Source organism: Salvelinus namaycush, chromosome 16 (genome assembly GCF_016432855.1).
Source record: "Salvelinus namaycush isolate Seneca chromosome 16, SaNama_1.0, whole genome shotgun sequence".
Taxonomy (NCBI): Eukaryota; Metazoa; Chordata; class Actinopteri; order Salmoniformes; family Salmonidae; genus Salvelinus; species Salvelinus namaycush.
In genome coordinates this window covers 7,426,984-7,450,942 of record NC_052322.1, presented here as the reverse complement: position 1 = coordinate 7,450,942, position 23,959 = coordinate 7,426,984, and the positions used below count along the sequence as shown (strand labels likewise).

At 41.4% G+C, this 23,959-nt stretch overlaps 1 protein-coding gene across 1 annotated transcript in view; it reads right to left on the bottom strand.

Annotated features, from left to right (window-relative positions):
• LOC120060868 (agrin-like) overlaps positions 1 to 23,959 on the bottom strand; it is a 376,729-nt gene that overhangs the window by 17,787 nt on the left and 334,983 nt on the right. Inside the window, exons 28-33 of the mRNA XM_039010276.1 lie at positions 20,437 to 20,527; positions 16,448 to 16,612; positions 14,994 to 15,105; positions 9,441 to 9,557; positions 5,749 to 5,932; positions 5,316 to 5,403 (exon numbers count right to left, since the gene is read on the bottom strand). Of these exons, the coding sequence (XP_038866204.1) occupies positions 5,316 to 5,403; positions 5,749 to 5,932; positions 9,441 to 9,557; positions 14,994 to 15,105; positions 16,448 to 16,612; positions 20,437 to 20,527 (757 nt within the window). The remainder of the gene's footprint in view (positions 1 to 5,315; positions 5,404 to 5,748; positions 5,933 to 9,440; positions 9,558 to 14,993; positions 15,106 to 16,447; positions 16,613 to 20,436; positions 20,528 to 23,959) is intronic.

Sequence of the window (23,959 nt, the reverse complement as noted above, 5' to 3'; positions counted from 1 at the left end):
GACTGGACTATGATGAGCCATTTTAATGAGAAAAGATTAAAGCCCGGACAAAATCAAACGATGGGCATGGAGTCTGAATGTCCTGTAGGCCTATTTAAACAGAATACACATGATAGCTATCTGCACAGGTGAAGATGATGAAGATGATATAGGATAAATAAATAAATAAATCTATTACTTTGTGCTAACTATCGTAATGTATTTAGAGTTGGGTTAGTTTGACTGAACCTGTGAAGGTTCTGCATCTCTTTAAGTCTACTTACTCTGGAATGTCATTGGTCAGTTGGCTTGAGCGCATCAGCAAAGACAGACAAGGAACACTCATGAGACAGACAGACAAGAGAAAGAAGTGGACAGACAGACGGACGGCAGCACATACATCTGACAGGCTCAACCAGGACAACAGAGAGGATACAGACATATCCTACAATTGTCTCTTATAGTTTCATTGTGTGTGTGTGTGTGTGTGTGTGTGTGAGTTCATAAGACCACACATTCAAATTCACGGTCTGTTTCTCCATTTTCACACCCTCGAGTGTTGTGTTTTGGGAAGACTTGTAACGGATCTTGATGGTTAGTCTTTTGTCCCATGTCTTTTCAGGTTCATCATCACAAACATGTAATGAATGCCAACCTGCGGGCGTGTGGAAGACGTAGATGGATGGAAGAGGATAGAATGCATCAGCGGTAGCCTGGAAGGCAGGATATGTTTTTCTCTCTTTCACACCTTGTATTGAAACCATTTACACTTACATCATCCAGCTTTTCCTGGTATAGCTAGTGTGTGTTTAAATGGAAATCGACACTTTAGGACTGCTATTTTGAGGGGACACAGTCGCACATTGTGTATTTCTAAAAGAAGCTTAAATTAAATAACATTTTAACCAAGTATAGAGAGGGCTGCTATGGTTGTTGTGAAATGCATGGTGTGTGTGTCAAATTAGAGGTGTGTGTGTGTGTCTGTGTGTGTCGGCTCAGTCCACTGTGGTGTACAGCAAGCAAGAGGGGCGCTCGGGGCATTGCCGTAATTGCTAGCCAATCCGTTAATTAGCTAAATTCAGTCGAAACCAGTGAAACAGCGCAGGGGAAGTGGTCGAGCTATCAGCTAACGCCGGGCTCACTTCTGAAGCCTTTAACGGGCCTGGAATAATCAACCCTGTCACCACCACTTACTGCAGTGGAATATGAATGAGGAGGCCATTAACCATTTCTCTACTACCGGTTAGCATGGGAGACCAATTCACTTAAACCAATTACCATTAGCATTGAAGGCCATTAGCATCTAAGGACAAGATGGCCTCTCCCTTACAAAAAGAAAACCAGCCACGGTTAGCGTTAGCATGGGAGACTGACGTATTGCTTTCAGACAAGCTAAACGCCTCCTTTGCCCGCTTCGAGGATAATACAGTGCCACCAACGCTACCAAGGACTGTGGGCTCTCCTTCTCCGTGGCCGACGTGAGTAAGACATTTAAATGTGTTAACCCTCGCAAGGCTGCCAGCCTGTACCCAATAATGTAAAGGTAACTTAACTAAATGACTATTGTCCCGTAGCACTCACTTCTGTCATCATGAAGTGCTTTGAGACTAGTCAAGGATCATATCACCTCCACCCTACCTGTCACACTAGACCCAATTCAATTTGCTTACCGCCTCAATAGGTCCACAGACAATGCAATTATCCCATCTGGAGAAGAGGAATACCTGTAAGAATGCTGTTCATTGACTATAGCTCAGCATTCAACACCATAGTACCCTCCAAGCTCATCATTAAGCTTGAGGCCCTGGGTCTCAACTAGAGGTCGACCGATTATGATTTTTCGACGCCGATACCGATTATTGGAGGACCAAAGAAAGCCGATATCGACAAATCGGCCGATTTTTGTAAATATATTTGTAATAATGACAATTGCAACAACACTGAATGAACAATGAACACTTATTTAAACTTAATATAATACATAAATAAAATCAATTTAGTCTCAAATAAATAATGAAACATATTCAATTTGGTTTAAATAATGCAAAAACAGTGTTGGAGAAGAAAGTAAAAGTGCAATATGTGCCATGTTAAAAAGCTAACGTTTAAGTTCCTTGCTCAGAACATGAGAACATATGAAAGCTGGTAGTTCCTTTTAACATGAGTCTTCAATATTCCCAGTTAAGAACCTGTCTGACTCTGGCGTTCCGCCAGCGGAACTCCTCCCACATTCCACTGAAAAGGCAGAGCGCGAAATTCAAAATATATATTTTTGAAATATTTAACTTTCACACATTAACAAGTCCAATACAGCAAATGAAAGGTACACATCTTGTGAATCCAGCCAACATGTCCAATTTTTAAAATGTTTTACAGCGAAAACAGCTCGTATATTTATGTTAGCTCACCACCAAATACAAAAAAGGACAGACATTTTTCACAGCACAGGTAGCATGCACAAAGCCAACCTAACTAACCAAGAACCAACCAAACTAACCAACAAACAACTTCATCAGATGACAGTCTTATAACATGTTATTCAATAAATCTATGTTTTGTTCGAAAAATTAGCATATTTCAGGTATAAATCATAGTTTACATTGCAGCTACAATCAGAAATTGCACCGAAAGCAGCCATAATAATTACAGACACCAACGTCAAATACCTAAATACTCATCATAAAACATTTCTGAAAAATACATGGTGTACAGCAAATGAAAGACAGGCATCTTGTGATTCCAGCCAATATTTCCGATTTCTTAAGTGTTTTACAGCGAAAACACAATATAGCGTTATATTAGCTTACCAAAATAGCCATAAACACAAGCCATTCCCCAGTAGTAAAAGTTAGCGATCGTAACAAACCAGCAAAAGATATATAATTTTTGACTAACCTTGATAAGCTTCATCAGATGACAGTCCTATAACATCAGGTTATACATACACTTATGTTTTGTTCGAAAATGTGCATATTTAGAGCTGAAATCAGTGGTTATACATTGTGCTAACGTAGCATCTTTTTCCCACAACGTCCGGATATTTTTCTGACACTTTTTCTGACACACATATTCTGACCAAATGACTATTCATAAACATAACTAAAAAATACATGTTGTATAGGAAATGATAGATACACTAGTTCTTAATGCAATCGCCGTGTTAGAATTCTAAAAATAACTTCATTACGACATCCAGCTTAGGTATAGCGAGAGAGTACCCAAAAGCTGGGCGCAAACGACTAGCACAACATGTTCGACAGATATATGAAATAGCATCATAAAATGGGTCCTACTTTTGCTGATCTTTCATCAGAATGTTGTACAAGGGGTCCTTTGTCGGGAACAATCGTTGTTTGGATTTAGAACGGCCTTTTTCCCTCTCGATTTAGCAAGCACACTTGCCAAGTGGCGCGAATCTCTCCATGTCAACAAACGGAAGAGAACGGAACACGGCAAAACTCCCGAAAAAATTTCAATAATCTGATTAAACTATATTGAAAAAACATACTTTACGATGATATTGTCACATGTATCAAATAAAATCAAAGCCGGAGATATTAGTCGTCCATAATGGCAGCTTATCAGAAGGCAAATCCAGGTCCCTCCTCGCGCTCTCCAGAAAACAGGAAACTGGTGACACGTCATGCCAAGAGCTATGATTCGAGTCCAGATCAAGTTACACACTCAATTTCTTCTCTCACTGCTTGTCGACATCTAGTGGAAGACGTATGAAGTGCATCTAAACTAATAAATATCAAGGACTTTAATAGGCAGCCCCTAGAAGAGTGCATCGATTTCAGATTTTCCAATAAATAAATACATATTGCTGTTACATTGCACAACCTTCAATGTTATGTCATAATTATGTAAAATTCTGGCAAATTAATTACGGTCTTTGTTAGGAAGAAATGGTCTTCACACAGTTCGCAATGAGCCAGGTGACCCAAACTGCTGCATAACCCCGAGTCTGCTTACACTGAACGCAAGAGAAGTGACAATTTCAGGCACCACATTGATTATATGCAACACAGGACAAGCTAGTTAAACTAGTAATATCATCAACCATGTGTAGTTAAACTAGTGATTATGTTAAGATTGATCGTTTTTTTATAAGATAAGTTTAATGCTAGCTAGCAACTTACCATGGCTCCTCGCTACCTGCACTCGCGTAACAGCTGGTCAGCCTGCCACGCAGTCTCCCCGTGGAATGCAATATAATCGTCCATAATGCCGATTACCGATTGTTATGAAAACTTTAATTCGGCCCTAATTAATCGGCCATTCCGATTAATCGGTCAACCTCTAGTCTCAACCCCACCCTGTGCAATTGGGTCCTGGACTTCCTGACAACAGGGAGGAGGTGAGGACTCTCGGAGTGTGGTGTCAGACAAATAATCTCTCACTTAGCGTCAACAAAACAAAGGAAACAGCAGAGGGAGCACCCCCCTATAAATATCGACAGGACAGCAGTGGAGAAGGTGGTAAGTTTAAAGTTCCTCGGTGTACATATCACTGACAAACTGAAATGGTCCACCCACACACAGTGTGGTGAAGAAGGCGCAATAGCGTGCCTCTTCAACCTCAAGAGGCTGAAGAAATGTGGCTTGTCACCTAAAACCCTCACAAACTTTTACAGAGGCACAATTGAGAGCATCCTGTGAGGCTGTATCGCCGCCTGGTACGGCAACTGTACCGCCCACAACCGCAGGGCTCTCCAGAGGGTAGTGCGGTCTGCACAACGCATCACCGGGGGCAAACTGCCCTCCAGGACACCTACAGCACCCGTTGTCACAGGAAGGCCAAAAAGATCATCAAGGACAACAACCACCTGAGCCACTGCCTGTTCACCCCGCTACCATCCAGAAGGCGAGGTCAGTACAGGTGCATCAAAGCTGGGACCGAGAGACTGAAAAACAGCTTCTATCTCAAGGCCATCAGACTGTTAAATAGCCATCACTAGCACATAGCGGCTGCTGCCTACACACAGACTTGAAATCATTGGCCACTTTAATAAATGGAACACTAGTCACCTTAATAATGCCACTTTAATAATGTTTACATATCTTGCATTACTCATCTCATATGTATATACTGTATTCTATACTATCTATTGCATCTTAGCCTATGCCGCTCTGACATTGCTCATCCATACATTTATATATTCTTATTCCATTCCTTACTTAGATTCGTTTGTATTAGATATTTGTTGTGGAATTACTTGTTAGATATTCCTGCACTTTCGGAACTAGAAGCACAAGCATTTTGCTACACTCGCAATAACATCTGCTAACCATGTGTATGTGACCAATAAAATGTGATTGATTTGATTAGATTACCTCTTGGTGACGGCGTTGTGGTACTCGATAAATGTCCGGCCGTCAAAAACAATGGACTCCGTCTCCCCCGCGGACTTCTCCAAGATGGCTGCGAGGAAGAGGAGGAGGAACATTGGATGAGATCACATGAATCAATAGGAAACATGGCTCCTTTAATTGGAGTCAAGGCAGAGGATGGTGATGAGTTGGGATGAGCGTTCATGCGCTTATGGTTTTAATTAAAGTAAAAAAGGGACAGTAGGGCATACGGCCAAAGTGGATGTGTTTGGTAAAGTATACGTGTGTGTAGTTAGTGTGTGTTTAACGTGTGCAAACTGGTGAGAATGATGAAACAGAGGGGTTACTCTAACCTTCAAATGGAAACATTGTAAGACCAGCGTGACATCAATACTACACCAACAGAAACGTTGCATTGAATTCTTTGTTCACTCACTGTTCTGACAGGCTGTGCCCGTGAAGCCGTGGGGGCACACACACTCGTAGCTCTCAAGCATGGGGTTGCAGAGACCCCCGTTGTGGCAGTGCTCCCAGCTGCACGGGTGGCCCTTAAACATGGCCACGTCACTGGAGTGCAATGCGTTCTCCTGCCGCAGGATGGGAGTGCCCATCAGGGTGATCTGAGGCGGGATAGAGAGGAGGAGAGGGGACTTAGACCTGTTATAGTGCAGTGTGTAGCCTACATAGGACATACATGACATACATATAGGGTCCTGAGTTTTTCCTGACCACATGACCTACCTGACCTGGAAATCCTCTCGGTTCAGAGTCTTTCCTGGTCAAGTGACATGGTCAGGACTATATTGGTATCCTAGCCAAACAACTTACATCGAAGATACATCTGACATACAGGGCATTCGGAAAGTATTCAGACCCCTTGACTTTTTCCACATTTTGTTACGTTACATGAATCTACACACAATACCCCATAATGACAAAGCAAAAACAGTTTATTTTCAGCAAATGTATTAAAAATAAAAAACTGAAGTACTCAGACCCTTTAGTCAGTACTTTGTTGAATCACCTTTGGCAGCGATTACAGCCTCAGGTCTTCTTGGGTATGGTGCTACAAGCTTGCCACAACTGTATTTGTGGGGTTTCTCACACTTCTCTGCAGATCTTCTCAAGTTCTGTCAGGTTGGATGGAGAGCGTCGCTGCACAGCTATTTTCAAGTCTCAAGTCCTGGCTCTGGCTGCGACACTGGACATTCAGAGACTTGTCCCGAAGCCACTCCTGCATTGTCTTGGTTGTGCTCTTAGGGTTGTTGTCCTGTTGGAAGGTGAACCTTCACCACAGTCTGAAGTCCTGAGAGGTCTGGAGTAGGTTTCCATTAAGGATCTCTGTACTTTGCGCTGTTCATCTTTCCCTCGATCCTGACTAGTCTCCCTCTCCCTGCCGTGGAAAAACATCCCCACTGCATGATTCTGCCACCACCATGCTTCACTGTTGGGATGGTATTGGTCAGGTGATGAGCGGTGCCTGGTTTCCTCCAAACGTGATGCTTTGCATTCCAGCCAAAGAGTTTAATCTGGGTTTCATCAGACCAGATTATCTTGCTTCTCATGGTATGAGAGTCTTTAGGTGCCTTTTGGTAAACTCCAAGCGGGCTGTCATGTGCCTTTTACTGAGTAGTGGCTTCCATCTGGCAATTTTATTATAAAGGCCTGAATGGCGGAGTGCTGCAGAGATGGTTGTCCTTCTGGAAGGTTCTCCCATCTCTCTAGAGCTGTTTCAGTGACCATCAGTTTCTTGGTCACCTCCCTGACCAAGGCCCTTCTCGAACGATTGCTCAGTTTGAACGGGTGACCAGCTCTAGGAAAAGTCTTGGTGGTTCCAAACTTCTTCCATTTAAGAATGATGGAGGCCACTGTGTTCTTGGGGACCTTCAATACTGCAGACCTTTTTTGGTTCCCTTCCCTAGATCTGTCCCTCAACACAATCCTGTCTCGGAGTTTTACGGACAATTCCTTCGACCTCACGGCTTGGGTTTTGTTCTGGCATGCACTGTCAATGGTGGGACCTTAAATAGATAGGTGTGTGCCTTTCCATGTCCAAACCAATTTAATTTACCACAGTTGGACTCCAATCAAGTTGGAGAAACATCTCAAGGATGATCAATGGAAACAGGATGCACCTGAGCTCCATTTCGAGTCTCATAGCAAATGGTCTGAATTGTTATGTAAATAAGGTATATCATTTTTTTTTTATTAATGTGCAAAAATGGCTAAAAACCAGTTTTCGCTTTGTCATTATGGGTTATTGTGTGTAGAATGATGAGGAACATTTTTATTTAATCAATTTTAGAATAAGGCTGGAACGTAACAAAATGTGGAAAAAGTAAAGTAATCTGAATACTTTCCGAATGCACTGTACATACAGTACCAGTCAAAAGTTTGGACACACCTACTCATTCATGGGTTTATCTTTATTTTTACTATTTTCTACATTGTAGAATAAGTGAAGACATCAAAACTATAAAATAACACATATGGAATCATGTAGTAACGAAAAAAGTGTTAAACAAATGAAAATATATTTTATATTTGAGATTCTTCAAAGTAGCCACCCTTTGCCTTGATGACAGCTTTGCACACTCTTGGTATTCTCTCAACCAGCTTCATGATGTAGTCACCTGGAATGCATTTCAATGAACAGATGTGCCTTGTTAAAAGTTAATTTGTCTGATTTTTTTCCCTTCTTAATGCATTTGAGCCAATCAGTTGTGTTGTGACAAGGTAGGGGGTATACAGAAGATAGCCCTATTTGGTAAAAGACCAAGTCCATATTATGGCAAGAACAGCTCAAATAAGCAACGAGAAATGACAGTCCATCATTACTTTAAGACATGAAGGTCAGTCAATAAGCACATTTCAAGAACACCAGTCTCAACGTCAACAGTGAAGAGGCGACTCCGGGATGCTGGCCTTCTAGGCAGAGTTTGCAAAGAAAAAGCCATATCTCAGACTGGCCAATAAAAAGAAAAGATTAAGATGGGCAAGAACACAGACACTGGACAGAGGAATTCTGCCTAGATGGCCAGCATCCCGGAGTCGCCTCTTCACTGTTGACGTTGAGACTGGTGTTTTGCGGGTACTTTTTAATGAAGCTGCCAGTTGAGGACTTGTGAGACATCTGTTTCTCAAACTAGACACTCTAATGTACTTGGCCTCCCACTCCTATTTCTATTCTGGTTAGAGCCAGTTTGTGCTGTTCTGTGAAGGGAGTAGTACACAGCCTTGTACGAGGTCTTCAGTCTCGTGACAATTTTTCACATGGAATAGCCTTAATTTCTCAGAACAAGAATAGACTGACGAGTTTCAGAAAAAAGTTCTTTGTTTCTGGCCATTTTGAGGCTGTAATCGAACCCACAAATGCTGACGCGCCAGATGCTCAACTAGTCTATTGCTTCTTTAACCAGGACTACAGTTTTCAGCTGTGCTAACATAATTGCAAAGGGGATTTCTAATGATCAATTAGCCTTTTAAAATGATAAACTTGGATTAGCTAACACAACGTGCCATTGGAACACAGGAGTGATGGTTGCTGATAATGGGCCTCTGTACGCCTATGTAGATATTCCATAAAAAAAATCAGCCGTTTCCAGCTACAATAGTCATTTACAACATTAACAATGTCTACACTGTATTTCTGATCAATTTGATTAAAATTTGTTATTTTAACATACAAAAAAAATGTGCTTTTCTTTCAAAAACAAGGTAATTTGTAAGTGACCCCAAACTTTTGAACGGTAGTGTAGATACAGATTTGACTGTGTTGTATTTCGTTCTGTGTCAGCACAGTTCTCACCCTACAACACTAAAACAACACTCAGACACAGCTGACCTTACAATAGTTGGGGTCACTGTGAAGATCATCATGTTTAGGCAGATGATAGTTATTGTCCATCACTAAATCGTGTCAAAATATATGTATCCATGTCTAAGGTGGATTCAACATTGTGTCACAGTTAACAGATGTCAAAAACCTACCTATTTTAAATGAAATCATTTATAGTTGTTGATAATTGGTAAAATGTATAGAAACTTTTGCACAACCTTTTGAACAGGGTGTCTGGCAAAAAATATCTGCTTTTGTATGAATAGTGTGTGTGGGGACAGGATATTCACCTTCTGAATGGCCCCCTTGAAGCCATCTTTGAGCGAGGCGGCCCTCGCTAGCCGGCTGAAATCAGGAGCACCACCCACGAACAGAGACTCCTTCAGGTTGAGAGCGGTGTGTTGGTTCTGGAGATAGGACACAAGTGTTAGAACCCTATAATAACAGGGTATGGAACCCTACCACAAGGACTATAACCCTACCATAACAGGGACTAGAACCCTACCAGACTAGAACTCTAGAATAACAGGGACTAGAACCCTACCACATGGTCTAGAACCCTACCACAGGGACTATAACCACACCTGATCAATCGCTTCTGTTTTGATTCAAATGAGACTCGTTTTTTAGTTTTTGAGCCATACAGTAGCACAATGAGACTAATAGCTGCCCCAGCGAAAAATATTTCTCCTTTGAAAGATATATCTATATAGTGCATGCAGGACAATTCACTAACTGTGCTACCACCTTTTCCACATCAATACACTTGATAAAATATTGATTTCTGTGCAACTCGCCAAGCAGTCAATTATTTGTTATCTGGTACAAAACACAAGAAAGGGCTACAATAGAAAGTCAGCTGGTGCGGCTGGAGTGACGATATGGATGCCGTTATTTTTATGAAAGTCTCTCTAATGAATGACTGGTTGTACTGAAGACCTTTCCGGCGCCGAGCGAGCAGCAGCCTATAATTGGCTGTTAATTTGTGTGGTGGAGGACCATGAAATCAGGTTCATCCAGCAACCCGCAGGGGAATTGGCTTCAATTACGAAAGAGAAAGTACAGGCCCCCTCTTCGGGAGGAATTGCGGATATTTCTTTTTATGTAGGCCAGTAATTACTAGAGGGAAAAGATGAGGTAATTGGTGTAAAAAATGATGGAAGTTGCCAAGTAAACATCGGTTGTGTTTGAGAGCTGGCATGGGATTGTACTTCTATTTGAGATGGGAGCTGGAGGGTGGAGGCCAGTGGGGGTTCGCTAACCGCACGGCTGTGTGGTGCACCTGGAGTGGACTCCGAGAGCCCAGTCAGTTGGGTCACCTACAGTCCAGCTATGGCTGCCTCTTGTGGGAAGGACTAAGTGCCCACTTTAGCTGAAGGCAATGATCAAGTGAAGAGTAACGGGTTGGGATCAACTCAACCTGTATTCGATACAAGTTGACATGCAATTCTCCCAGTTACATTGTAAAACCATTTGGATATATACATCCAGTCCATTATTATGAAGTTGTACTTTGGCCATCGTATAATAAACATGGCTTCTATCAATTTGAAAGGTCATATTAGATTCCTGAAGAGGAGTGAATTGGAATGAGATACTCTAACTCTGGTAACAGACCAGTATATCTAATGGCATGGGTGTTGTTGGTAATGCCAGTGCTGTTATGGGTGAGTGATTGAGTAAGTAAGTGAGTGATCAAGTGAGTGAGTGATCAAGTGAGTGAGTGATCAAGTGAGTAAGTGAGTTGATGTAGAACATTTTGTTTCTCTTTCGAGAAGAGAATGTTGATGACAAAAGAACAGCCTTGCTTGGCACCTCACTCCCTTTCTCATTCTTCTCTCCTTGATCTTCTTCTCGCTCTCGACTGCCACACAGAGCCGGTGAGATATCTCCGCCCACGCAGCCTTTTCTCATCAACTGCGTTGCGATCTTTTCATCCCAATTCCCCCAAAAATACAGATTCCGATTTTGACGGACTAAACCAGTCCGAAGAATTTGCATAACATCACCAACGCTGCTGAGGTCATTTTCAAAGGCAATTACTTGTTCAAAGTGGCTAGAGAGACACATTTAATGAGAAGCAAATCATATACTAGGCTACTGGAAAAATAATATGCTACTGAAAATATTAGGATAGGCTATTCATCCTATAGGATTGATCATGAATGGAGAATGGCTACGTTTCATTCAATAAGTGGAGGAGATGCAAAACTGGAACCTGTCGTCGTTCCTCGCACATATGCTGTACATCATGACACTTGCTGACTTAAATGTTCTTTCTGTTGGATTAAAGAGATTAAGCCTAGACAGGCTAAGCATAGAAAATTAGCGAACTCATACACGCACACCCGCCCACCTAAAAGGACCCATCAATCAAAGTCGCCTGAAGCGCATCTCACTCAGACATAAGCAAATCACGTTTCTCCTTCCCCAAAAACGTATTACTGCAATAACCTTGCCTTAGCTTCAAATCACTTCTGTAGGATATCAAAAACGAGTCTATAGGATAATGCTAAATCAATGTAGCCTATCGCGTAAATTGACGAGGAAAGTTTTAAGTGGGAGATAGAGACAACTGTGATTTAGGGTATATGAAGATGTAATTGACAACCATTAGAAAATAGAAACACATGCATACAACTTATCCATAGCCTAACGATCACCCGTTGATACATTTTTGTGAAGCAACGGGTGGTTATGTTAACACTACATTTTACATTTGAGTGCTTTATCTAAATCTGTGCAACCACTTATTGAAAAAGATAAACTCTGGCAGATGATCACCTAGATTCACTTTAGCAGGCATATAATACATAGCCTAATGTATAGGCTATTCGAATTATGCATTCATATATTAACTAACTTAACTTGCATATCTCCTTCTTCACTCCTCGCGCAATTCACACATCTCCACTGGCAACTCTTCCCCCTCTCTCTAGCTCTTGAACAAGTAGCCTCTATATTTAGATATTGACCAACGATACAGTTTGAAATGTATTTCAAGCAACAACAAAAAATGTACTTATAGGCCTAGGCCTATTCAAGGAGAGAAGCATTGATGATCCCCTTACTTGCTGAATGGCTAGAAAATCGGCTAAATCGTTGGCATTGAATTTGCGGGGAAGTTTGAATGGCGAGAGTGATGTGTAGCAATTTGGCTAAATTGGTACCGTGCTCCACTGAAGCATTGCAAATGTAAAAAACAGGCAGAGAGAAATTAATGAAATCATTATTTCGTTCACACAATGAACCCACCGACCTGTCAGTGCACCGCCTGACTGCCACTGTCCCAGATAACAATTACTATCGGTCAACAGCTTATTTTCACATGTTAAAAGACACAAAAATAGAACCTGTTCCGAATAAATAAGTGACGGATTGCGGCAGTACAGTATCTCACAATTGGTGGGAACGGTGTCATAAACAAGACACGCTCTTATACATTTTTTGTTGTTGAAATTATTCAGATGAAAATAACGGACTTGGTGAGAAAGCGCCTTAAGAAGTTTCATTGTTGCGAGGAATAATGGCGGCCAGAAAGATAACTTCCCTCACTTCCTCCTTCCGCCTCCACAGCAGACGGACTGAGGTGAAAGCCAAACCTAGTTCTTTAACAAATGTCTCTACTTTGGTACAGTGTATGAAATGCTAGTACTAAATACAGACCCTTTTCCCCTGTCAGTTCTATAGTCTAATAACTGTCGTATGGTGGAGCATGGGGGTGAGAAGTGGCGAACTGAAATTGGAGCTGAAAGTGGCGATATGAAATATGTCAAAGGAGGTGGATGGGACTTGTCTTATTACCTTGCGTGATTTCTTAGTTTCCAGACAGCACACAGTAAGAGAAAAGAACACGGGAGGGGAAAAAGGTTATCAGAAGAGCGAGATCAATGGACGGTGGTGTGTGGAGAAACAGGCAACACACACACTCAAATGCACACCCCGGACCAACATAAAACCGCATAACACAACACAAACTGTGAAGCCTGAAGGTCATGGACAAGACAGAAAGGCTGCCACTAAAAATAAATGAGAAACAATAATTGTGCTTAAGGAAGTTGCAGCTGTGGCTCAAACATAATTTGGATCCACCATTTGCCAGCCAATGCAGACAGTGTTATTTCTGTTTGTGAGAAAAAGCATGCATGGATTTGACGTGAAATTGTCTTTTTAAAATCTCCTTCTGGATTTGACTGAAATATTCTGTTTTTAGATGTCCTGAATCACAGAAATTCCCATCCCAGGTATAAATTAATAACTTTATATAAGGTATCTATATCAAAGATGCTAGGCTCTCTGAGTGCAGTGGGACTTCCTGGCTCCCATCTTCATTGTAAATGCAGGAGTAGGAGAAAATTAGCTGCCAACTATATCCTGCATGGGGCCTCTATGCATTGAGCTCCTCCATCACTGGCCTCCACTCACCCCTATCTTTCTCACCCTCTCCCTGTTCTCGTCTTTTAATACGATTTTCTGCCTCCTTTGCAGTAGGGAAACACAATTACTTTACGGAGGACAGGAAGACAAAAAGAAAAGAGGAAAAAGTGACAGCATGCATTCTGGAGGCGGTGGCTTTGGAGTTGACTTGCATGCGGGTGTACATGTTCCTAATCACAAATTACTCTGTTTAATATAATTGGATGACTTGCAGACATACTGTATCTGGCTATTAGATTGCTCTCACTTAGGCCCATGTACCTGGTTTATTGCTTGATTATCAGTCTTTATTTTTCCCATCTCTCCATCTACATATCTACCTCCCTAGAGTTTAAGAGCATGGGTTAAAATAATGTAATAATGATAATAACTGTACTTGTGCATGTGACAATGAAACTTGCATGTACATATTAATGGGCTGCACTATTGGGGATCTTTGCTTCACTAGGAGCTAAAAGGAATAAGTAAAGTCATACTAATGGGTATATACCACTCAGGCCATGGAGGATGTTTTTCGTGACTGCAGCAAATAAGAACAAGATCATACTTCTGTACCGGCCTTTCAGCAGATGCAAAGATGGCAGATAAAACGGATTCTAAAAAGGAGGGAAATAAGACATTTCCAAATCAGAGACTGCCTGTCAAACGTGCCCTTTATGTCTCCAGCGTACTATTTCTTACCTTGACGAGCTATCAGAATAGAGTGGAATGTGTTTTCAAACACAACCCTGGTAACGTGTATGGCCTTATGGACGACCTCAACTAGGTAAGCGTTTTGTCTGGTGTGTTATCATCAGTGCACTCGGAGTAAAGAGTGCACTGAGTTGAACAGCTCCATTGATAAGGGCCTGTATGCATGGCCAAGGATGTGGTGCTACAGTGACACGCATGTACACACACACACACAGTAGCGCAGGCTAAGCATAAGCAAAGCTGGATATTGCCTTGCATGCTAATAGCTAGGCTAATCATAAATCATGATAATCATGATTAGCCTTGCATGCTAGCAGCTATGCAGAGTATATTCATATCCAGTTTGCCCTGCATGCTAATAGCTAGGCTAATCATAAATCATGATAATCATGATTAGCCTTGCATGCTAGCAGCTATGCAGAGTATATTCATATCCAGTTTGCCCTGCATGCTAATAGCTAGGCTAATCATAAATCATGATAATCATGATTAGCCTTGCATGCTAGCAGCTATGCAGAGTATATTCATATCCAGTTTGCCTTGCATGCTAATAGCTAGGCTAATCATAAATCAGGACAATCATGATTAGCCTAGCATGCTAGCAGCTATGCAGAGTATATTCATATCCAGTTTGCCTTGCATGCTAATAGCTAGGCTAATCATAAATCATGATAATCATGATTAGCCTAGCATGCTAGCTCTCTCTGTCTCACCGGCGACTCTCCCCTGACTGGGTCCTTTCCGTTTATGTTGATCTCTCCCTTGCGACTGGCCCTCTCCAGATTCACTGTGTTCCACACGCCCATCTTGATCTTATCTTTACTCCTGCATGAGAGGAGCAGACAAACGAGCCAAGAGGTCAGGGACGTCTCAAAGCAACACACACAAGTACAATCCAAAATCAAGAGACAACAATAACCCAGTTAACAAGGACTCCTAGGCCGTCATTGAAAATAAGAATTCGTTCTTAACTGACTTGCCTAGTTAAATAAAGGTAAAATGAAAATAAATAGGTGTCTAGACTAGAGTTGCTACGGGGTTCTAGACTAGAGTAGCTATGGAGTTCTAGATAAGAGTCGTTATGGGGATCTGGACTAGAGTTGCTATGGGCTAGAAGATTAGTTGCTATGCGGTTTAAGACCTGCAACACTATGGGGTTCTAGATTAGTTGCTATGGGGTTCTAGACTAGAGTCACTATTTGTTTCTAGACTAGAATCACTATTTGTTTCTAGACTAGAATCACTATGGGGTTCTAAACTAAAGTCAACATAGGGATCTAGATTAGTCACTATGGGGTTTCAGTCTAGAGTCACTATGGGGTTTCAGTCTAGAGTCACTATGGGGTTTCAGACTAGAGTCACTATGGGGTTTCAGACTAGAGTCACTATGGGGTTTCAGACTAGAGTCACTATGGGGTTTCAGTCTAGAGTCACTATGGGGTTTCAGTCTAGAGTCACTATGGGGTTTCAGACTAGAGTCACTATGGGGTTTCAGACTAGAGTCACTATGGGGTTTCAGACTAGAGTCTCTATGGGGTTTCAGTCTAGAGTCACTATGGGGTTTCAGACTAGAGTCACTATGGGGTTTCAGACTAGTCACTATGGGGTTTCAGACTAGAGTCACTATGGGGTTTCAGACTAGAGTCACTATGGGGTTTCAGTCTAGAGTCACTATGGGGTTTCAGACTAGAGTCACTATGGGGTTTCAGACTAGTCACTATGGGGTTTCAGACTAGTCACTATGGGGTTTCAGACTAGAGTCTCTATGGGGTTTCAGTCTAGAGTCACTATGGGGTTTCAGACTAGAGTCACTATGGGGTTTCAGACTAGAGTCACTATGGGGTTTCAGACTAGAGTCTCTATGGGGTTTCAGTCTAGAGTCACTATGGGGTTTCAGACTAGTCACTATGGGGTTTCAGACTAGTCACTATGGGGTTTCAGACTAGAGTCACTATGGGGTTTCAGACTAGAGTCACTATGGGGTTTCAGACTAGAGTCTCTATGGGGTTTCAGTCTAGAGTCACTATGGGGTTTCAGACTAGAGTCACTATGGGGTTTCAGACTAGTCACTATGGGGTTTCAGACTAGAGTCACTATGGGGTTTCAGACTAGAGTCTCTATGGGGTTTCAGTCTAGAGTCACTATGGGGTTCTAGTGTGGTGCCCACCTGATGACGGCTGGGCCCTTGCCCAGGTCGTAGCGAAACTCCAGGATGCCGTCGTTGAGGGAGAGGGAGATGAAGTCCCCTTTGCCGTCGGTCTTCTGGCCATTGTAGAATATCATGCCGTTGGATTCGTTAGCCATGAGCACCACCGTCATGCTGACCTTTTGGCTGCAGACAAAACACAAACATGAGTAAACCACCAGGCACAGACAAAAAAACATACAACAATAGTAAACAAGCGCCAGACTAAACATAAAAAACAGCAGTAAACAAACAGACAGAAGACCAACAGCAATGGTAAACAAACACCATCGTGGAATGGAGGCCAGACCTGGTATTAAAACTTCTTCGGGATAGCCCCCCTTTTTTTCAATTTTCGCCTAAATGACATACCCAAATCTAAGTGCCTGTAGCTCAGGACCTGAAGCAAGGATATGCATATTCTTGGTACCATTTGAAAGGAAACACTTTGAAGATTGTGGAAATGTGAATTGAATGTAGGAGAATAAAACACAATATATCTGGTAGAAGAAAATACAAAGAAAATATATATATATTTTTCTACCACCATCTTTGAAATGCAACAGAAACGTCCCAGTTCCAGCCATCACTCTGCTTGTACTTCCGGTGGTGTCCACAAGATGGCAGCAGTGTATGTGCAAAGTGGATGGATAACATGTAGTATGAGTGAACTACAAGACTTTTAGTGTGTCCCCAGGTATATTTGGGCAAATCGAGGGAGACATCTGCAATCATATTACATTTTTCTGCAAGAATATCGTCACATCTGTATTCTTGGACTTTGATTTAGCTTTTCCAGTATTAGTAGCCATATTATGTTCAACATTTGCAAAACAACCAGTTTTCATAACTTCATAACTCTGAATATTCATATAATTTCTGTGCAAAATGAAAAGGCATGCTGTCATACAAGGTCAGTAGCTACATTTTATGACAGATACAGGGTTTCCGATACTCCCGTAAATCCCAGCTCATTGGCCATCTAGCTAGCTTTGTTTGACCCCGATTGGTGCTTATTTGACAAAGTTAGAGTCGTTCAAGTGAAGACCGCCCGCGTCATCGGCGTGCCATGAAGGCATCGCTCTCTGACCAAATATGGTGTCCTATAGGATATGCTACACCCCTAATGATATTGTGAAGTCTGGTTACGTTCTAGAATCTCCGAGGAATACATACGAACGTGATTTGACTGGTTGAAATAACATTAAAGATGAGATTTTCACAGATTCCTTTCTTTGCAAATTGAACGAGTGAAAATACAAAATGGATCATGCGTGCTATATGGACCTTTTTAGGATATGAAACAGGATTTTATCTAACAAAACAACACTTCATGTTATCTCTGAGACCCTTTGGATGATAAATCAAAGATTTCAGAATGTAAGTACACATTTCACCTTCAGAGGTGAATTTATCAAACCTATCGCGGTGAAAAAAGTATATTGTTGTTAGGAACTCTCCTCAAACAATAGCATTGTATTTTTTCGCAGTAATAGCTACTGTAAATTGGACAGTGCAGTTATATTTTTTTAAAAGTAAGCTTTCAGCCGATATAACACACTTATATGTACCGACATTTGTTTCTCTAAAATCCGCAATCGTGACCCAAGGCGCTGGGTGATTTACAACTGTCCCGTTGACGGGACGCCTATCCCTTAAAACTTCTTCTCAATAGGGGGTGCTGTTTGGACTTTGTAATAATTTCGTTCCCAAATTAAACTGCCTCGTACTCAATTCTTGCTCGTACAATATGCATATTATTATTACTATTGGATAGAAAACACTCTCTAGTTTCTAAAACAGTTTGAATTATATCTCTGAGTGAAACAGAACTCATTCTGCAGCACACTTCCTGTCAGGAAGTGAGATTTCTGAAATCGAGGTCTCTGTTCTAGGGTCAGTTTATAAATTCCCATTTAAGCTATGGGGCTACATGCACTGCATACGCCTTCCTCTAGATGTCAGTAAGCGGTGAGAATTTGAATGGAGTGGATTGCACCATCTGGGGCACTATAAAAGCTCTTGGAACGGAAGGTCCGACCTTTTCAACGGGGGGCCTGACGCAGGAGGGACATCACCATGGCGTCCTGAAAAGCTTTCGTTTTAGCAGTTCTATATCTCCGGCTCTGATTTAATTTGATTTTTGTCTTAAAAACTTCATAAGGTAGTTAATTTAAACCGACTTAAGGCAGTTTATATCAGTTTATTGCGATTTTCTGGAATTTCTTTGTCACGCGCTATCGCGAGTTGGACACCTCTCCGGCACATAGCTAGCGTTAGCTGCTAATTCTACAGGAGAAGAGGACATCTTTCAACCAAAAGACGATTGTTCTGGAGAAAGGACACCTTGCCCAAGATTCTGATGGAAGCTCATCAAATAGTAAGAAGTCTTTATGCTGTTAATTCGTATTTATGTAGAAAAATTTTAAACAATAATTCCGCCATGAATTTCGGTGCGGTCTCGCTTTAGCGCACGCTGTATGTAGTAGTAACGTTAATTTTAAAAATCTAACACAGCGGTTGCATTAAGAACTAATGTATCTTTCATTTGCTGTCCAACCTGTATTTTTTAGTCAAGTTTATGATTAGTTATCGATTAGATTAGGTGCCTCTCCAAGATGGCGCCGGACAGATTGCTTGAAGTTTGGCTACTAATCACATTGTATAACCACGATTTGTGCCGCTACATATGCACATTTTCGAACAAACCCTATATGCATTGTGTAATATGATGTTACAGGACTGTCATCTGAAGAAGTTTATGAAGGTTAGTCAAAAATTATAACAAAAATTATATATCTTTTGCTTGTTTGTTACGATCGCTAACCTTTGCTGCTGGTAAATGGCTTGTGTTTCTGGCTATTGTGGTAAGCTAATATAATGCTATATTGTGTTTTCGCTGTAAAACACTTAAAGAATCTGAAATATTGGCTGGATTCACAAGATCTTTGTCTTTCATTTGCTGTACGCTGTGTATTTTTCAGAAATGTTTTATGATGAGTATTTAGGTAATTCACGTTGCTCTCTGTAGTTATTCTAGTCGCTTTGGTGAGAGTTGTGATGGTGGCTGCAATGGTAAACTATGATTTATACCTGAAATATGCACATTTTTCTAACAAAACATATGCTATACAATAAATATGTTATCAGACTGTCATCTGATGAAGTTGTTTCTTGGTTAGTGGCTATTTATATCTTTATTTGGTCGAATTTGTGATAGCTACCTATGCAGGAAAAAAATGGTGGAGTAAAAAAAGTGGTGTCTTTTGCTAACGTGGTTAGCTAATAGATTTACATATTGTGTCTTCCCTGTAAAACATTTTAAAAATCAGAAATGATGGCTGGATTCACAAGATGTGTATCTTTCATCTGGTGTCTTGGACTTGTGATTTAATGATATTTAGATGCTAGTATTTACTTGTGACGCTATGCTAGGCTATGCTAGTCAGCTTTTTTACTGATGGGGGTGCTCCCGGATCCGGGTTTGGGAGGAACTAGAAGTTAAACACTTGTCTACCATGCCTGTCTGTCTACTGTTATGTCCATCTGGTCTTTACATCATGTAACAATGTTGCATGTGACGATAGCTGTACTTGTGTGATCTTTCGTGTAACCTACACAAGACTGAAAATAATTCCCACCATCGAGGACAACATAAACATTTCATTCATGATATTTCTATGGAATAGTATTTCTAAGCAGGAGGACAATTATCTGTTCAGTTCCATTTAACGATATCCAATTCATCACCAGACTGTCCTGCTGGAGGCACAGCTTAAGTATCTATCTGCCATCACAGCAAGTCACAGCTCCTGTGTACCTACTCCTGGAGATCAATATGCCTTTACGATACAGCACCGGAATACACTCAAATATCAGTGACGGTGTCTTCGTGGACACACATGGTGTCGTGTGTGAGTATACGTGTGTGTCTGCATGTCTGTGTGTAGTGGAATTTGCATTTGACTTACTGGAGAGCGTGACCGTAGGTGTGCAATCCCTTCAGCTCCAGGTAAGAGTCGCCACTAAAGGACGGCATGTAGGCCCCTTTCTTGTCCGACACTGAAGATGAAACGCAAATGGAATGCATTACAACAGGCATTATGTCATCCTTACGATAGCACTGTGCATGCTTATGACAGTAAGAAGGCTTATGCAGTCTGTCAGGGGCACATTGGCTGAAGTCAGTGCTACCCACCCAGGCGGTCCATTTTGTATAACAATGGTGGCCTAGTCTTCACCCACCCACACAGACACACACACACTCACACACAGACAGTTTGGGGCTGCAAGGCTCTTTTCTTTGCTAATTAGTCGGGATTAGCTAACTGAGTCGGGGAGGGGAGGCAGACGGAGATGAGAAAGCTAATTAGCCATTGTGTAGGAAACGGCTAATGACGGAGAGGACAATAGGAGCACTGCTGCAGACACAACAAGGAAGTGTGCCGTCAAAGCAGCTGTCATAATAAGGAAAGGAAAGAGCAACCTCGGAACTCAGCCAGTGGACCAGGAGAAGATTTCGGTTTCTTTAGCTGAATGCACACACACACAACTTGTCACAAGCAAATTTGAGCGGAGAATTGCACTTATGGTTTAAAGGACTGGCTATGTTTCTGCCATACAGTACAGGGACTCAGATAAGTGAGTGACAAGGTAAAGGGAGATGGACAGTTGGAATCTAAAATCTCACACGAGTTCCAGCGAAGCAACTCTATGTAGTTGCATTGGGGACAGCAGCCAAGTACTATGGAAAAACACTCTTGTACTTAGTATTAGTGAGTATAACTATGTCTACCAAGGGCTTCCTTCGAGTAGGCGGTTGGCGACACCATCTGTCTTTAACTGTTCCCAGTACAGACTTTAAAGCATACACAAGCTGAATGAGGTCTTCTTATCTGATCTGAGAGATCCTGCCTTAACTGTTCCCAGTACAGACTTTAAAGCATACGCCACTGAATGATGTATTTTTATCTGAGAGATCCTGTCTTTAAATGTTCCCAGTACAGCCCTTAATTAATTCTTGCGACTACAGGGGGTGCTGTTCCGAATTAGCATTTTGTCGTCTCCAAATTAAACTGCCTAGTACTCAATTCTTGCTCGTACAATATGCATATTATTAATTCTATTGGATAGAAAACACTTTCTAGTTTCATACAAAGTTGGAATTATGTCTGTGGGTGACCCAGAACTCTTTCTACAGCGAAATCCATGACAGACAGTGAAAGGTCTGAGAGCGAAGCTCTGGTTTCAGATCAGTTTTTAAGGTCTCTGTCTATCCTATGGAACGACACGAACTGCACCCGCCTTCCCCTGGATGTCAGTAACCAATGAGAAGTGGAATGGGCCTTCTAGGTAGCTCTCAGAGGTTATAAAAGACCAAGGAGTGAGAGTAGCCCCCCTTTCGACGCTCGCCCTTACGCAGGAAGGGACCTCCGGATGCCATTTTCAGAGGCTCGGTTATCAACGTGAAATGTATCCGTCTGTAATTTAATTCGATATAGGAGTTAGAAACATCATAAGGTAGTTAATTTAAACCGTTTTATAGCAATTTATATCCGTTTAGTGCGATTTTGATGCATTTCTATGTGAAGCACCGGGCACGTTTCGGGGTCCCGGTCGAACGTTAGCGGGCATTTCGACGGACAAAGGACATCTTTCGACCAAAAGAAGATTAGAACCAAGAAAGAATACATTGCCCAAGAATCTGATGGAAAATCACCTCATAGTAAGTAATATTTAATATGATAAATCGTTGTTCTGTCGAAATATTTTAAACGCATATTTCGCCATCTTGTTTTCTATCCCTTCGCTTGGCGAACCCTGTATTGCACAGTAAGGATAATTTTAGAAATGTAAATCAGCGATTGCATTAAGAACTAATTTGTCTTTCGATTCCTGTCAACCCTGTATTTTTTAGTCAAGTATATGATTAGCTATTGATTAAACTAGATCACTCTGAAAGATGGCGACCGACTTTTCCATGCTGGTTTTGCTACCATCTTCATTGTATAACCACGTTTTTTTATGGCTAAATATGCACATTTTCGAACAAACAATATATGTATGTTGTAATATGATGTTACAGGAGTGTCAACGGAAGAATTCTGAGAAGGTTAGTGAAAAAATTAATATCTTTTGGCGATGATTACGTTATCGCTCTCTGGCTTGAATTGATGCTCTAGTATTGTTTGCAAATGTGGTATGCTAACTTATCGATTTATTGTGTTTTCGCTGTAAAACGCTTAGAAAATCTGAAATATTGTCTGAAATCACAAGATCTGTGTCTTTCCATTGCTATGCTTTGTCTATTTTTATGAAATGTTTTATGATGAGTAAATTGGTCATACACGTTGCTCTCTCTAGTAATTCTAGTCCAGTTGTGACTGTGGGTGCAATTGTAAACTGTGATTTCTACCTGAAATATGCACTTTTTTCTAACAAAACCTATCCTATACCATAAATATGTTATCAGACTGTCATCTGAGGAGGTTTTTTCTTGGTTAGTGTTTATCAATATCTTAGTTTAGCCGAATTGGTGATAGCTACTGGTGGAGAGAGAAAATGGTGGACAAAGGAAAAATGGTGTATTTTGCTAACGTGGTTAGCTAATAGATTTACATATTGTGTCTTCCCTGTAAAACATTTTAAAAAACAGAAATGATGGGGTTATTCACAAGATCTGTATCTTTCATCTGGTGTCTTGGACTTGTGATTTAATGATATTTAGATGCTACTATTTAATTGTGACGCTATGCTAGCTATGCTAATCAGTGTGGGGGGGGTGGGGGGTGATCCCGGATCCGGGATTGAGGTTCGGTAAAGGTTAAGCTGAATGATGGTTCTGTTACGTGATCCAGATCCTGTGTCGGCCAGACACTCAGGCTGAGTGACTTCTTCATTAATCATCATGGGAGGATTGATGTCATTAGTCATCTCATTGATTTAATTGAAGCCCTCAGAGTGTGAGATGCTCTTTCCCTCACAATGATTTTCAGTTCACCCCAATTGATTTTAAATCACCTGCTAACTGGGACTTACGGTGAGGCGAGAGGCGGTTCTCCTCAGGTGTTAGTCGACCCAGTCAGGTTAGGAAAGCGCGCGTGTGCGAGTGCATGAACGAGACTGTGCACGTTTGTCTTTGCCTGTGTGCCTACGTACTAATTAATTTTTTTTAAACTTTTGAACACCAACCTTCATTGTTATACATTGAGTCAAATATTCTCAAGCCTTTATATTCTGAAAACATCCATGAGAATTTCAATGAGAGGTGAATGAAAACCAGTTGCAAACACATCGACAAAAGAGCTAATGATAAACTTCAAACGCAGCTCCGGTACATTAGGGTCTCCTCCCCAGCCGTGGCCCATGCTTCTTCCCCTAGGAGCTAAGTGGAGGCGAAAGCGTTTGAACACAACACCTGTGGAAAGGGGAGCATGTGAGAGATGGAGAATGTCTACGGAAAGGATCTGTAACAAACGAAGCCGTTGCGCTAAC